The following is a 15,071-nucleotide window of genomic DNA, read 5'->3' on the forward strand; positions in this document are numbered from 1 at the left end:
CAAGGCGGACTGAGTGAGTTATCCAAGCTCAGTGAATTGGAATTGTGTGTCAACATTAAAGACATATTGACTCTCCTCCTGTGACTGGCCACACACTCTGATCAGAGTGTGTGTGGATGAGGTGTTCCAGCGTATCCACCTAAAATCACTTACAGTACGAGTTCTCCGCAGCAAAAAATATCATTTTATGAAGAAAATGTAGTAATTTTATGGAGGACAAAGTTGTTGTACTACAACCATAAGAAAAAAAAAAAAATTAATTAAACAACAACAAAAATTGACAGTGGTAACTATTTTTGCTGTGATTGACCTACCTTCCGGACTTAGCCATGTTGCTGTTGGCCATGGGAGCTTCTGTCTTATTGTAGAGATGCAGTGAGGTGAGCTTGTTGACCAGCTGGTCCAATCTGTTCTTCTGCTGGTTGATGATGTACAGGTTGTTGGCCAGCGTGGTGAACAGACCTTCACGCCCAGGCACCACAAGGTGCCTGCCAACACACCACGTGATCAACAACGGTTCATGCGAATGCCAAGTTGCAAAATGATGAGGGGAGGTTTGCGCATACCTTTTCTTCTCCAAGTGTTTCTCCCATTCCACATCCAGAACACCGTTGACGTCCTCCACGGCGAACATGACGTACTGGTAGAGCCGGCGAATCTCCTACATGGGAAGCAAATGGGCAAAGAACTGATTTGGATCTTCTTTGACCACTATTTTAAGTCCATCTAGTAGACTGTTACTTGATCTTTTCGAGTTTGAGAGGACTCTCAGCCGGAGCCAGTATTGACCCGACCAACCTTTTGTGGACAAAGGACTTTGATTTGGATCTTCTGTGACTAAGGGCCATCATCTGCGTCCATCTGTTTGTGCTGTTTGACTAGAAGGAGCTATTACGTTAGTTTCTCCCTATAGCTAACGAGGCTGCTTTCTGATTTTCAGTTGGAAACGATATTGGCTGACTTTTTGGTGAACGAAGGACTCATTTGGATGGTCTATGACGTTGTCGTGCATTTGGTCCATCTTTTGCGCTGTTTGACAAGAAGGGGCACTGAGAAAGGATGTAGACAGCTAATTTTAGCTTCTCGTCCTAGCTCACAAGCCCGTTTGGAAAGACTTAGCGGGAGCCAATATTGTCCAACTTTCATTTGGATTTTGAGAGCTGAAACCAGATGTTTACATATATACTATATAAAAAGACACACAGGCTTATTTTTTCCCTCACTGTCTGACATAAAATCAGACTAACCTTTTCCTTTTAGGTCAATTAGGATTACCAAAATTATTTCTATTTGCTAAATGCCAGAATAACGAGTAGCAGAGCTCCAACATAACAAAAATTCAATTCCAGAGCAATTTGTCCAAATTTGTCCGAATTTCCACATTTTTTTTCATTTTGTCAAGAACATTTCCATGCGACAGTCATAATCGTGAATAAATTATGGCTTCAATATTTGTCATTTTAATAATCAACCTTGTAATGATGGACACAGTTACAGCCTGAATCAACGCACCAGTATATGAGATTTCAACGTTCCATCATCAAAAATAGCTGTCTCTATAGATTATTATTCACCTTTGCCAATTCTGTTTTCAACACTGGGAACAACAAACAAAACAACCCTCAAGTCTATTGAAGCAGATTAATCAGACCTCCAACGTCAAATTTAAAACTCTGCATTCTATTTTACAAACAAATAACATTGCCGATAGACTGAATTACATATGTATGGACAATCGTTTCGGTTTCTATTTTGTGCAATGTACTTCTTGTACGTGTACAAGATGTACCGCAATTTCTCGTGTATAATGCGCACCCATGTATAATACGCACCCCCAAAGTTGACCTACTGGGTTTTATATTTATATGTCTCAACACATTAATTGGCCTGTTATGTTTAGCTGGCTAGATTGGACTCAAGCCAATGAGTTTATGACTGATTTAACCCCTTGAGCCCATTTGTTTGTGGTGTTTGACAAGACGCCAAGTAAATATGCAAATTGCTATGTTAGCGTGTCATGCTAAGACTAGTTAGCTGCCCTGTACTTGACACTTGCGGACTCTGGAAGGAATGATTCCAAATTTGGTCATGTGTTTTCACCCTGAGCTGTTCTTCACTGCGCGGGTCCAGGGGTCTTTTGTACAGCAGTTGTCTGTAATTTCGGTCCCTGCTGAGCTCACTCTGGGACTTTGCTTCCTCTCCCCCGGCGAAACCCTCCAGTAGAGTGGTCTTCAGTGTACCAATGTCGCTGTGCAGAGACTGGAGAGGATAGTTTTTTATAGATTTAACCATTCACTAAAATGTGTGCATCACATTTCTAAAAACCTTACCTCTGTGGTTTCCTTAATCTCCAGGGTGAAAATGTTCAGATCCTCAGACTCTTTTCTCAGTTCCTTCATCTCCTCGTTGGTTCCAACCTTAAAGTCGGCCATCGAGCTCCTTGCCTTAAAATCCTCCAGTTCCTTTTGGAAGTGTGAAATCTGACGAGAGCGTCAAACGACGTCCAATTAAAATCCTTAACAAGTTCTGTTGTAAGAGAGTCAGTCTCACCTCCTCCAGTATTCCAGTCATGATGGGATCAAATTCTTTCTTTGGCGGAGGCTGCTGCTTCTCCACCGGCTTTACTCCGACTCCAGCTGCCTGTAACTGGAGGCCAAAAAGTCCCGTATTTGCTACAATTTAAAGCCACTGATAAGCAATACAACTACATTTGAAGAAAAAAGCAGCAAAACGTTCTGTCATGTGTTTCGTGCAGTTTCATTAAGTGGTCCAGTGTATGTCAAAGGGGACATGTGAAAAATTGACTTTTTAATAGCTTATATATAACAGTTAGGTTCCTGGAGTGCCTGCCCGAGCGTCAAGTCTGGAATTTAACAACAAAGTGAATCATCATTATCTGCCTATTTCTGAAAATGTGTCTTGTGATGTCATCAAAATAGAGCAAAATGGACAAACGTGTTATAACATACTTATAATACTAATGTTAGTTGATAAGCAGACAACTAGTATTACATACACTACTCACAAAGCTGTTTGGCTTTCGTGTGACATTTTTGGATGAATCTAAAAGGCACTAACCTTGACAGATGAACCTGACCTTCTCGAAACAGTTGAATGCGCATGTCCAACTGTTCAATGTTTCTGTGCTTTTTGCACAACTTGCTGTTCTTTAACAAGGAGCTGATCACAACAGTTGTTTGACCAATAATAATAAAAAAAAAAAAAAACCATAGACACCTACCTCTATGCCTTTCTGTGACTCTTCCAGTCCCTCTGTTGCAACCTGCTGATGACGTTGGTCACACTAAAGTCAGTGGTCACTTCTCTCTGACAGCTTGCAGTTTGAAGCCTCACAATTATGAGATACTGTTGATTTATTGTTGGTGTCATCTTGGTCTCATGATGTCAAAATATGAGCAGCATGAAGAGGACTGTTAAATACCCATTCTAACTAAACCAGGAAATGTATTGGTCCATTTATGGATGAAACACCTGTTGTGAATTTTAAATTCAGCTCCTTCCTAGAGAACAGCATTGAAGAGAAGCTCAAATTAAGTTTACCTGTATAGGGAATTTTATGGTCATCATGAGATTTCACCTGAAACCAAATGTCACAAACTTTCTGTGTGTAGTGTTTAATTAAATGATCACTTCATATATTTTCTGAATTAAATACAACTAAAATCTAATTCAACAAGTGACTACAATTAAATATTTAGTTTTTCCAGATAGGATTTAAGCTACTGTACAGTGGGTCAAAAAAGTATTTAGTCAGCCACCAATTGTGTTAAAAAGATGAGAGGCCTGTAATTTTCATCATAGGTATACCTCACCTATGAGAGACAAAATGAGAAAAAAAAAAAATCCAGAAAATCACAGTCTGATTTTTAAGAATTTATTAGCAAATTATGGTGGAAAATAAGTATTTGCTCACCACAAACAAGCAAGATTTATGGCTCTCACAGACCTGTAACTTCTTCTTTAAGAAGTTGCTCTGTCCTCTGTATTAATGGCACCAGTTTGAACTCATCAGTATAAAAGACATGTCCACCACGTCAAACAGTCACTCCAAACTCCACTATGTCCAAGACCAAAGAGCAGTCAAATGACACCAGAAACAAAATTGTAGACCTGCACCAGGCTGGGAAGACTGAATCTGCAATAGGTAAGCAGCTTGGTGTGAAGAAATCAACTTTGGGAGCAATTAGAAAATGGAAGACATACAAGACCACTGATAATCTCCCTTGATCTGGGGCTCCACGCAAGATCTCACCCTGTGGGGTCAAAATGATCACAAGAACAGTGAGCAAACATCCCAGAACCACACGGGGGACCTAGTGAATGACCTGCAGAGAGCTGGGACCGAAGTCACAAAGGCAACCATCAGTAAAAAACTACGCCACCATGGACTCAAATCCTGCAGTGCCAGACGTGTCTCCCTGCTTAAGCCAGTACATGTCCAGGCCTGTCTGAAGTTTGCTAGAGAGCATTTGGATGATCTAGAAGAGGATTGGAAGAATGTAATATGGTCAGATGAAACCAAAATAGAACCTTTTGGTAAAAACGCAACACAGTCGTGTTTGGAGGACAAAGAATGCTGAGTTGCATCCAAAGAACACCATACCCACTGTGAAGCATGGAGGTGGAAACATCATGCTTTGGGGCTGTTTTTCTGCAAACGGACGACTGATCCGTGTAAAGGAAAGATTGAATCAGGCCATGTATCGTGAGATTTTGAGTGAAAACCTCCTTCCATCAGCAAGGGCATTGAAGATGAAATGTGGCTGGGTCTTTCAGCATGACAATGATCCCAAACACACCGCTCAGGCAACGAAGGAGTGGCTTCGTAAGTAGCATTTCAAGGTCCTATAGTGGTCTAGCCAGTCTCCAGATCTCAACCCCATAGAAAATCTTAGGAGGGAGTTGAAAGTCTGTGTTGCCCAGTGACAGCCCCAAAACATCACTTCTCGAGAGGAGACCTCCATGGAGGAATGGGCCAAAATACCAGCAACAGTATGTGAAAACCTTGTGAAGACTTACAGAAAACGTTTGACCTCTGTCATTGCCAACAAAGGGTATATAACAAAGTATTGAGATGAACTTTTGTTGTTAACCAAATACTTATTTTTCACCATAATTTGCTATAAATTCTTAAAAAAAAACGGACAATGTGATTTTCTGGATTTTTTCCCCTCATTTTGTCTCTCATAGTTGAGGTATACCTATGATGAAAATTACAGGCCACTCTCATCTTTTTAAGTGGGAGAACTTGCACAATTGGTGGCTGACTAAATACTTTTTTGCCCCACTGTATTTTGGAAATTCCACATTATGCTTATGTACAGCATGCATATATCCTTCCATAGTCGAAGAAGGTATCCACAAATAAATTAATACATGTTGTCAGAAGAAACAACAATGATTAATAACATAATTTTAAAAGAAAATACCTGTGTGGTTTGGATGCGGCCCTGGGGAGCTGGGGATGGTTTTTGGAGTCCTACAGGTGATGTGCTGGTTTGAACTGGAGGTAGGAAATGAAAGTAACAACCCAGGCTTGAGATGAACTATTAAGAACAAGAGATACTGAAAGTTCAAATTTGTGCTTACTTGACACTGTCGCTGGCTTGGTGGTGATAGCAGCAAGGGCAGGCACACTGCCGTTAGAGACAACACTTTTGGGCATAGATGTCATGAACGAGAAAGAGGGTGGAAGGGCTGCTGGAGCTTCAACTGCTGAAAACCTTGGAAAAAATGGGCACAGTTTATAATAAGAGTGCAACTGTCAACTATTAACTCTTAACTGCTACCATCTCTAGAACAACATATATTCACTCAAAATAGAGAATCTAAAGCCTCTTTCACACTGCCTGTAAAAGTAGCCATTTTTCCACCGGAATAGCAAAGTCGCTCAATAAGTCCGCCTTTGGCAGTAGGACAGAGCCATAACAGAGGGATGGCATCTTTTATGTCAAGCCCCTTTTCCACTGTCTGTCAAAGCCAGCATTTTCTTGTCTTTTTTAAGTGTCACTGTTCTGTATGAACAGCACTGGCGTGGAATGAAGGGTAGGAAGTCGGCCTGAAAATTGTCCGCTTTCTGAGGTAGTATAAGAGCCGTAACCGAAGCGGGGTGACACTTGATTTTAAAAGCTGTAATTTTCCAGTGTGACTTTGACATGGAATGGAGAAGAAGTCGAAAAGCAATTTTCCGAAGGTAAAAGCGTAGATCTGTGACAGAAGTGGGATGTCAACTGTAAATAAAGCAGGCATGTGCTTGTCTTTTTTTTTTAGGAGTTGCTGCTCCACAGAATGGTGGCACTAAGTCAACTGGTACATGATTATAAAAGCCACAGCAATTTTCTACACAATGTCCAATCTGGGACTGTAGAGGTATACACAGCCCCTTTAACCCTGCCTATTGAAATTATTTACTTTGGTTGAATTTGGCATTTGAACCGGGGTGTGTAGTCTGTTTAAATCCGCTGTACATTTAATACGTCACACCAGATGCTGGCGTCATCTAATTATCAAACTGTGGGATGCCATGCCGTTGTCTGAAAGCACACACAGTTCCCTGGATTCTGTGTGAAAGGCACAGGTGTCTTATAAATACTACTACTAATAATAAATACTTCAGTTATGTCTCTGATGCAGCCGTTTTGTGGGAGATCCCTGTACAAAAGGTGACTGACAGCCAGCAAAGGATGTTTTACCTGTCATTTAAATTGAGTTTGACTGCGGGAATGGAGGGAGTGGCGAGGTTCTGGGGTGTCGGGACAGCGACTTTATTTGAGAGCGTGCTGAACGAGAACGCCGAGGGGGTTTCGGTGGGAGGCTTGGCAGCGGCGAACGAGAAGCCAGGGACACCTGAGCCGATAGGCATGGACGAGCCAAGGGAAAAGGTGGGAGGGGCCAAGTTGCCGCTGATGGGCGGGATGGAGAAAGTGAAGCCTGATGATGATGATGTGGGAGGTGTAAGAACAAGGCCAAAGAGCGGTGCAGCAGATGATGAGGCAGCCACTGAAGTAACAGCGAGGTTTGGGAAGGCAGACGCGGGGGGTGCAGCAGATTTGGGGGGCTGCACTGCCAAAGAACCTGTTGAAGACAAAGTCATAGTTATAACATGCAGTACAACTCACATTTTCTTCTTTAACATCTGTGCAGTATAATTTTGACTTTTCCTACCTGGCTTGGGGGATCTCTCGCCCTCCGTTGTCAGGGCGGCGCAGGGTGTGATTAGCTGCTTGATTCCGGGGTTGAGGTTCAGCAGTGCAAATGGGCAAAGCAATCCCTCGGTGGATAGCATGAGCAGAGTGGGAGCCGGGGGCAAAGTCTTTTCATCGCCTTGATGAAAGGAAGACAATTCAAAACAATAAGAAACCAAGCATCCTTCGAGGATGTTAACGAAAGAAAACCCCACTAACATCTGCCTGAAATAACCTGAGAGACTGGAATTTGCTGAATCAATATACGGCTGAAGTGTATACTGACAAGCCATAATGCTTCTGGCACAATATTCTTGTGATGATTGTGTGGTTTTCTTTAGCGTGAGCTTACTAGCTTCTGAAAAGCAGCACATAACTGGATTGGTCGGTTAAGTTGCCTACGCAGTGGGGTATTTGTGTTTGGCAATGTCTCCTTGTGGCACATAAACAACGGTGAAGTGTATAAAGTGCTGCCTTCACAAGGACAAATGTTTTTAGTCTTTGATCACTCGCTTTGTTTTCCACACACCGGGCTATATTGTAGTCAGGTAATGAAAGCTAGGCTCGCCATTGAGCAGTATATGGGGCGGAGTGTGCAGTTGCTCACTTGCATGAGACAGAACCGGCCCAGCAAGACAAGAAATAGGGTGTGCAAATAGTACTATAATTCTTGATCCTTGAGGTATTTTGACAAGAACATGTTAAGATACCTGCGAACTGTTTTAAATTGCGTTAAAAATGCACAAAATGCCTTCATATAATTTGAGAGCTAGATGGCGAGCATGACCAAGAGAGGCGCTCATCTGCATTCTGCAGCAGGAGTGTCTGGGCCGCTTTGTTGTTTGTTGTGGTCCTCAAGCTCACCTGAGACATTTTTAATAAGTGCCTCCTTTACCTCCCCCCGTCTCTCAATGTGACGTCTCTCTCTCCTGCCGCACATTGGATTTTTATCGTGTCAAGAGTGCTGCAACAAATTGCGAGTTCTTTTCTTGATGATGAGAGGGGGGGGCGGGGGGGGGGGGGGGGATGCGACGAGATGGCGTGCGTGAATGTCTGTCGAGACTGACGCTGATTATTATTCTCTCCGTGAACTCCGTCGAGCACTGCAGTGACAAAGAAACCTGATGGATTTTGGCCCGCACTCGTTACAGAGGGTGTGTTGAGCATGAGGTGCTATTGAGGCGCTTGCCGGGCACAATATTAAAGCCCACCAAGCGCCTGCTCTCTTGAGAATTCAGTTCAGCCAGCATCAGTCGCTTTGCTTTTTTGCATCTTTTTGAACCCACAAAAGAAGGTGCGGACACAAGGGGTGTCAAGAATACGCCATGGAAGAGTGAAGTCAAAGAAAAGGAAAAAAAATAAGAAAAAAGTAAATGAAAGGAGACTATTTTGAATCTAAAACAATAAAAAAGAAAAAAAGACAAAAGAGAAAAAGGAGAAGACAAAAATTTGAACTAAAATGACAAAAGAGAAAAAAGATCAAATTAAAATGACAAAAAGGGAAAAAAAAGAAAGCAAAGCCAATTTGACCATTACGTTTGCCCATCTTCATGATTATAAGTTATAAACTGAGTGTTTTGTTTTTACATATTACTTGAAGCAGTTGTTAACTTATTTTAACACTTTTACAACGAATACAAATGTTATCAAGTGAAATAAATGTACTAGCCACAGCTGTGATGTGACTTATTACTGTGAATCCCCACCTATTTGAGGTTTGGCAATCACGAATTCGCATGTTCACGTATTTGCTGAAACTCTCGCTGCTTTACTTTGGCGCCATCTGGTGGAATCGTGATGTTGTTAGGTTTAATTGATTTTTGTTTTGTCTGCATTTGAGATGTCCTGTTTTGTTGGCTGTCCTGGAAGACAAAAGAAAGTATGTTTTTGCTTCTCTCCCAGTGAAGCCCATGTAGTAGTGCATGTATTTTGTTCTCAAAACTAGGACTGAGCATTATCATTTTACTAATAGCAGTGGTTTACTTATTATACTTGAAATAAAGGGAAATGGGCGGCACGGTGGGCGACTGGTTAGCACATCTACCTCACAGTTCTGAGGACCGGGGTTCAAATTCCGGCCCCGCCTGTGTGGAGTTTGCATGTTGGAGTGGAGTGAATCTGACTTTTATCCAAGTTATTTTCTGTTAAGATACTTGTACTTTTACAGTACTGTAGTGTACTTTATACAAGACTCTACCGACTTCTGCTTTAAAGAACCAACCAATGGGATTTCAACCGAAGACTAAAAAGGGGGAGTGGAGTACTAATAACCCGAGACCATTAACTCAGACAGGTAGCACTTACTGATGCGGATCTCCTGCTGGCTGGTGTAGTCGATGGCTAAGCCAAGGGGCAGCGTGTCTTCGCTGGTCTCAGAGACAGGCAGCTCAGCCCTGCTAGCGTCCTCCAGCACCCAGAGCTCCCAGATCTAAAAAAAAAAATAAAGAAAGAAAGAAAAACATTGCTCCAAAGTCATCACGGCTGTACAAGAGTATCATGCATTTCCTGGCATACGATGAATACAAATTCTATGAGGCACCTTGTCATCTTGTCTGGCTATGACGCTGACTTCGATGGAGGCTGCAGACGCGGCCAAAACAACGTTCCTGAGTAACATAACATTTTAAAATGGCCGAATTCTACTCCATATTCATATGTTCGGGTCATGCTTACCAGTCTTCTATGTGACTGAGGAAGTAGTGGTGCTGTCGCACCGTGCAGCAGCCGTACACAGTGTCACTGAAGTTCAAGTACTTGGTTTCCACTTTTTCATCCTTTTTCTGCTGGAAAAATAAAACAACTTTTGTGCCAGTCAAGACACAGCCATTTTTTTATTTTTTATGTTGTCACCAAAAGTTGTCGTCTCTTAGCAGCACATATTTTTACACATATTCAACTAATTGGTACCAATTGATGAAACGAATACATACAATACTGTGCAAAAGTCTGCTTAGCGATGCTTTTATGGCCACATCATTAAGTTTTCGTCATTCTGCTAGCATACAATAAAAAAAACAGCAACACAAAAACAAATAAATTCGAATGTATTTCAACAAATATATTGTATATTGAACCATTATAAAATTATACAAGGCCAAATTAGTTTTATGAAAACTTCTATTTACAAAACTATTAAATTGTAGAAATGTAAAAATATTAGAGTTGGGACTTTAATGCATTAATTGTGATTAATTAATTACAAAATAATTAATTTGTTTAAAAAAAAAGAGCATTTTATTGGCATTTTGTGTTCCAAACAACGTGGAACCTTTGTCATTGCACGATTTCCTGGTACACCGATTACACCGATGCACTTCTGGATGCACGTCTGAGCTCGGCTACTAAAATGGAGGAATTGGATGAAAACAGCGTTGCTTGGACTGATGGGAGGCAAATTTCATAAAAATAAAAAAAACTACTCGATGGAAGCCTTGATCAGCGTGGTTTTGTGCAATTTGTGCAAAAAGGAGTTTTCATAATGTCGAAGCACTTCAACTCGCTGTGATCCCAACATTTCAACTGCCACGCAGAAACCATTTCAAGACAATATTGTACTGTCCTAAAATGGTATTTAACTTTAGGGCTGTTTAATTTTGGCCAGGCATATTTTATATTAGTTTTGTATTGAAAATAAATGCATTTTTCCAGAGTTAACAAAAACTCTTGTCTGTGTCAACAATTTGAGCCAGTCATCCACTAAAATCCATTTCCTGCAGCTTTTTAGGACAAATATGTTATACGATTAAATGCAATCAATTAATTACAAAGCCTGTAATTAATTAGATTCATTTTTAATCAAGTCCTAGCCCTGAAAAATATACAGTCCCCTCCAAAAGGTAGGCAAGGTCAATTCCTTTGTTTTGGTTGTATACTGAAGACATTTGGGTTTCAGATCAAAATAGGAATATGAGACAAAGGTTCAGAATTCCATCTTTTATTTCATGGTATTTACATCTAAACAACTCAGGAAAGAGCACCTTTTGTTTGAACCCACCCACTTTTCAAGTGAGCAAAAGTATTGGAACATGGCTGTGTTTAGTTGCTCAGGGTGTTGCCTTTTAGATTGCTTGCTAAAACATTACACAGAGCTTGTTTTTGGCTTTGGGTTTCACCTGTGAAAACTGCATTTGCTGTCAAGCAAACATGAAGACCAGAGAGGTGTCTGAGAGAAAAGCAAACCATTTTGAAGCTGAGAGAAGGGGGAAAATTGATCAGAGCTATTGCACAAACGCCCAATATTTGTGCAATAGCCAATGCAACAATTTGTAATGTCCTGAAAACGAAAGAAACTTCTGGTGTACTAAATAACAGACATTGAACAGGTCGGCCAAGGCTATCAACAGTAGTTGATGACGAAACACTGTGAGAGCTGTGAAGAAACACCCAAAGACAACAGTCAGTGACATCACTGCAAACCTCCACAGGGCAGGGGTGAAGGTATCACAATCCACTGTTTGAAGAAGACTTCGAGAGAAGAAACATACAGGCCATACTACAAGATGAAAACCACTCATCACCAAAAAGAATCGGAAGGTCAAATTGGATTTTGCCAAGATGTACAGAGATTAATCTTGGTCTCATCAGTATGAGACCAAGATTAACCTCGAGCAAAATGACAGAAAGGCCAAAGTACGGAGAAAAAGGATCTGCTTATGATCCAAAACACAAAAGCTCATCTGTGAAGCATGGTGGACGTAATGTCACGGCTTGGGCTTGCATGGCTGCTTGGAACGGGCTCACTAGTCTTTACTGAGGATGGAACTCATGAAGGTAGCAGCAGAAAGAATTCTGAAGTCTACAAAACCATTTTGTCCGGCAATTTACAGAAAAATGCATCTAAACTAATCGGGAGAAGCTTCATCAAGCAACAAGACAATGACCCAAAACACACTGCCAACACAACAAGGACTTCATCGGGGGGAAAAGTTTGAAGGTCTTACACTGGCCAAGTCAATCACTGGACCTTAACCCACTAGAGCATGCATTGTACCTCCTGAAGAGGAGACTGAAGGGAGAAACCCCCAGAAACAAACAAGAACTGAAAGAGACCGCAGTGAAGCCCTGGAAAAGCATTTCAAATGAAGAATGTAACAGCCTGGTGAAGTCAATGGGTCGCAGGCTTGATGCAGTTATTGCAAGTTAGGGTTATGCCACCAAATTTTATTCACTTTAATTTAATAATGTATCCGACCCAACAATATCCCGTAGCTTACAATACCAGTGAATGTTGTACGTCATACCTAATCTGCAGTCTAGTTCAATATGAATGACATTCCACCAACAGCGCATCTAGAAATCTCCCTTGTTTGCCGTCGTCAACATTATTCACACGTACAAACCAATGTTTACCAAATCTTCAGGGCATAATTCGACAGAACGTGGCATGTTTATGTACATTAGTGTTTGTACTAGATGGCTATCTACATATTGTTGTGTTTCCGGCTTCTTGCGAGACGTTATTAGTACGTGAACATACCTCAAGCTCTCCTTGAATGGACATCCCAAAACATCCTCTCTCGAGCCCCCGGTGACGATCCCACACGTTATTTTCCTCTTTTTGCTCTTTTTTCCACGCAACATAATACATCAGCACAATCTTTGTTGCTGTTGTCGCCATGGTAATCATTGTAGCAGACGTCGCAAATCTTTTGTTGAATTATCTGCTCTTTGTTTTGTTATTGAGGGTGCCTGTATTATATTAACTGGAGGCTTAACATAGGAACGACAGACGCTACGTCAGGTTACTCCATCCTTTATTTTGGCAACTTTAATAACAATGCAAATTTGCTGAACAAATGAAGCGCTCATTTCCAAGTCTGTGCTTTGTCCCGCCCTCGTCATTTCTGTCCAAATGGGAGCAACGATCGGCACAAGCGTGGCTTTGTTTATAAATTATTGTTCGCTTGCAGAATGTACAAATGTGAATGCACCAAACGAAAAAAATAAAGTCCGCTTTTGGTCCAGACCAAACAAGCGGACCAAAGTATTTGCCTGGTGTGAATACACCCTTAAAACTAAAAAGAATAACTTTTCCGGAGGGAGAAGCAGCAGACAAAACATGCCAGCGTCCTCGGTTTCCAGGTTCAATAAAACCGGAAAGAGTATCAGGATCAGGATTTAGAGAATGAGTCCGAGCCCACCCACACCCACTCTTTATACATTACTGTATATAATAATTCCCATACTCACGGGAATAGTGATCAACACAAGCTCGGGTGGAGTTTCTGGGGAGCCATCGGCAGCAGCGTAGACCACAGCAAATGAATACGTCCTCAACCACAACACATCAAGAACTGTGACAAATACAAAGAGGTGATGAGACTCTTTGAAATGACATACATGAAAGACACGTGTTTATATAAAATAAGATACCTTTGACGGGGTTATCAGAGGTGTAAAAGTGCGGACAGGGGATCACTTTCTTTTCCTCTAGTGCCTTTTTTTTCAACCAATCAGAAAGTCAGTTAGCTATAAAGGTGTTATTTTTTTATGTCACTATTTGACTTACTGGAGTATACTGGCTGACGGTGCCATTCATTTTCCCCACAGCGACCTGTTTTCCTTTGGGGCTCCAGCAAACTGGGGAATGACATCACAAAGAAGCCCATTAAAACAAAACTAAGCAGCAGCAATGTCGTGTTTAAACACGATGAGTGGTGCCTCACTTACGGCACGTGACGCCGCTGGAGGCGGGGAGAGCGGCCTGCACTCTAACGTCGTCAGCAACCTCCATGATGGACATGGTGCCATCAGACAGGCAAGCGGCCAACATGGACGCCTGAGTGGGATTCCACTTAAGGTCCAGCACCAGAGTCTCTGGGGGCACGGTTGGCTGCCACGAGGCGAAAGGTAACTTCTGCGGTCGGGCCTGGAAATAGCACAAAATGGTGTTCAAACCACCACTATACATACAGTGACAATGTATGGCCCAAACTCTGCCAGGAATATAAAAACATTTGCAAATAATAATAGGCGTTTTCAATTGCATATAAATGTCACAAGGTGGCAGCAAAGCACTTGAAGCAGAGGATCTAAAGCATCAACACTGCATCGAGCATGTACACAATCATAAACTCATTTTGCATAAACAACTGTCTTCAGTTGTTAAATTATTCAACACAAACGACCTTCATATGAGGCTCACCAATAGTATTAGCTAGCATAGTAGCCTAAGTAACACCTAGCACAAACTGACGTGACATCACGCACGGCCAACCAAATATGCACCCCCTAGGACTTTTACCCAAGCGGGAGATGTCATTAAACTCATCTTTGGCATTTTCACACAATTGTGTGCAGGAAAATTCTAAAACAAGCTTTTCTATTACTGTGCACTAGGTCATTGAGATTCCCTAAGATGGTGCCCAGGTTAGGCTTCTTATGCTTTGGCCTGAGCAAAAAAAAAAAAAAAAAAAAAACAAAAAAAAAAAACTGTGACTCAATGTGTTTTTCAGTGAATAATGGAGGATAGATCCCCCCCACCCTGCAGAGTTTGGTCGATCGGTATCAATGAGTTATGTAAGAAGTCAGACAAAGTGATTCATTAAAAGACCACTATAGCATCCAGATGGCCTATATTTCATTAACACGATCTTCTTACACATTTTTTGCTCAAGAAAATGACAGTCATTTTCAATAATATCAGTGTTTTAGAGCAATTGGTAAGTCACTAATTGCCTTTGGAATATCCCTTTTTCATCACCAAAATCAATACACCACCATGTCTTGGTGTAACGTCAGAAGCAGAAGTGCATTGCAATCATATACTGTACGTCAACACAGCACCCCAACATTTTGTTCAATCGCTAATTTAATATGCTAAAAAAGTAAATAAAAAAAAAATCAAAATAAATAAAAATCAATAAA

The 15,071-nt window shown here is 41.4% G+C and overlaps 1 protein-coding gene across 5 annotated transcripts in view; it reads right to left on the minus strand.

Annotated features, from left to right (window-relative positions):
* nup214 (nucleoporin 214) overlaps positions 1-15,071 on the minus strand; it is a 47,795-nt gene that overhangs the window by 28,277 nt on the left and 4,447 nt on the right. For 2 of the 5 annotated variants that reach the window (XR_009792075.1, XM_061799383.1), the window contains exons 4-20: positions 13,875-14,073; positions 13,714-13,784; positions 13,578-13,641; positions 13,395-13,498; positions 9,879-9,988; positions 9,745-9,811; positions 9,510-9,633; positions 7,186-7,344; positions 6,714-7,095; positions 5,611-5,744; positions 5,451-5,524; positions 3,242-3,286; positions 2,551-2,646; positions 2,331-2,480; positions 2,101-2,259; positions 567-661; positions 315-488 (exon numbers count right to left, since the gene is read on the minus strand). Coding sequence is in view for 4 of the 5 variants with exons in the window: in XM_061799383.1 (XP_061655367.1) it covers positions 315-488; positions 567-661; positions 2,101-2,259; positions 2,331-2,480; positions 2,551-2,646; positions 3,242-3,286; positions 5,451-5,524; positions 5,611-5,744; positions 6,714-7,095; positions 7,186-7,344; positions 9,510-9,633; positions 9,745-9,811; positions 9,879-9,988; positions 13,395-13,498; positions 13,578-13,641; positions 13,714-13,784; positions 13,875-14,073 (2,207 nt within the window). In the remaining variant the exon portion in view is untranslated. Of the gene's footprint in view, positions 1-314; positions 489-566; positions 662-2,100; positions 2,260-2,330; positions 2,481-2,550; positions 2,647-3,241; positions 3,287-5,450; positions 5,525-5,610; positions 5,745-6,713; positions 7,096-7,185; positions 7,345-8,911; positions 9,033-9,509; positions 9,634-9,744; positions 9,812-9,878; positions 9,989-13,394; positions 13,499-13,577; positions 13,642-13,713; positions 13,785-13,874; positions 14,074-15,071 lie in introns of those variants that run through there. The other 3 variants (XM_061799384.1, XM_061799385.1, XM_061799386.1) reach the window with 3 other exon arrangements.

This window comes from Phyllopteryx taeniolatus, chromosome 15 (assembly GCF_024500385.1).
Source record: "Phyllopteryx taeniolatus isolate TA_2022b chromosome 15, UOR_Ptae_1.2, whole genome shotgun sequence".
Taxonomy (NCBI): domain Eukaryota; kingdom Metazoa; phylum Chordata; class Actinopteri; order Syngnathiformes; family Syngnathidae; genus Phyllopteryx; species Phyllopteryx taeniolatus.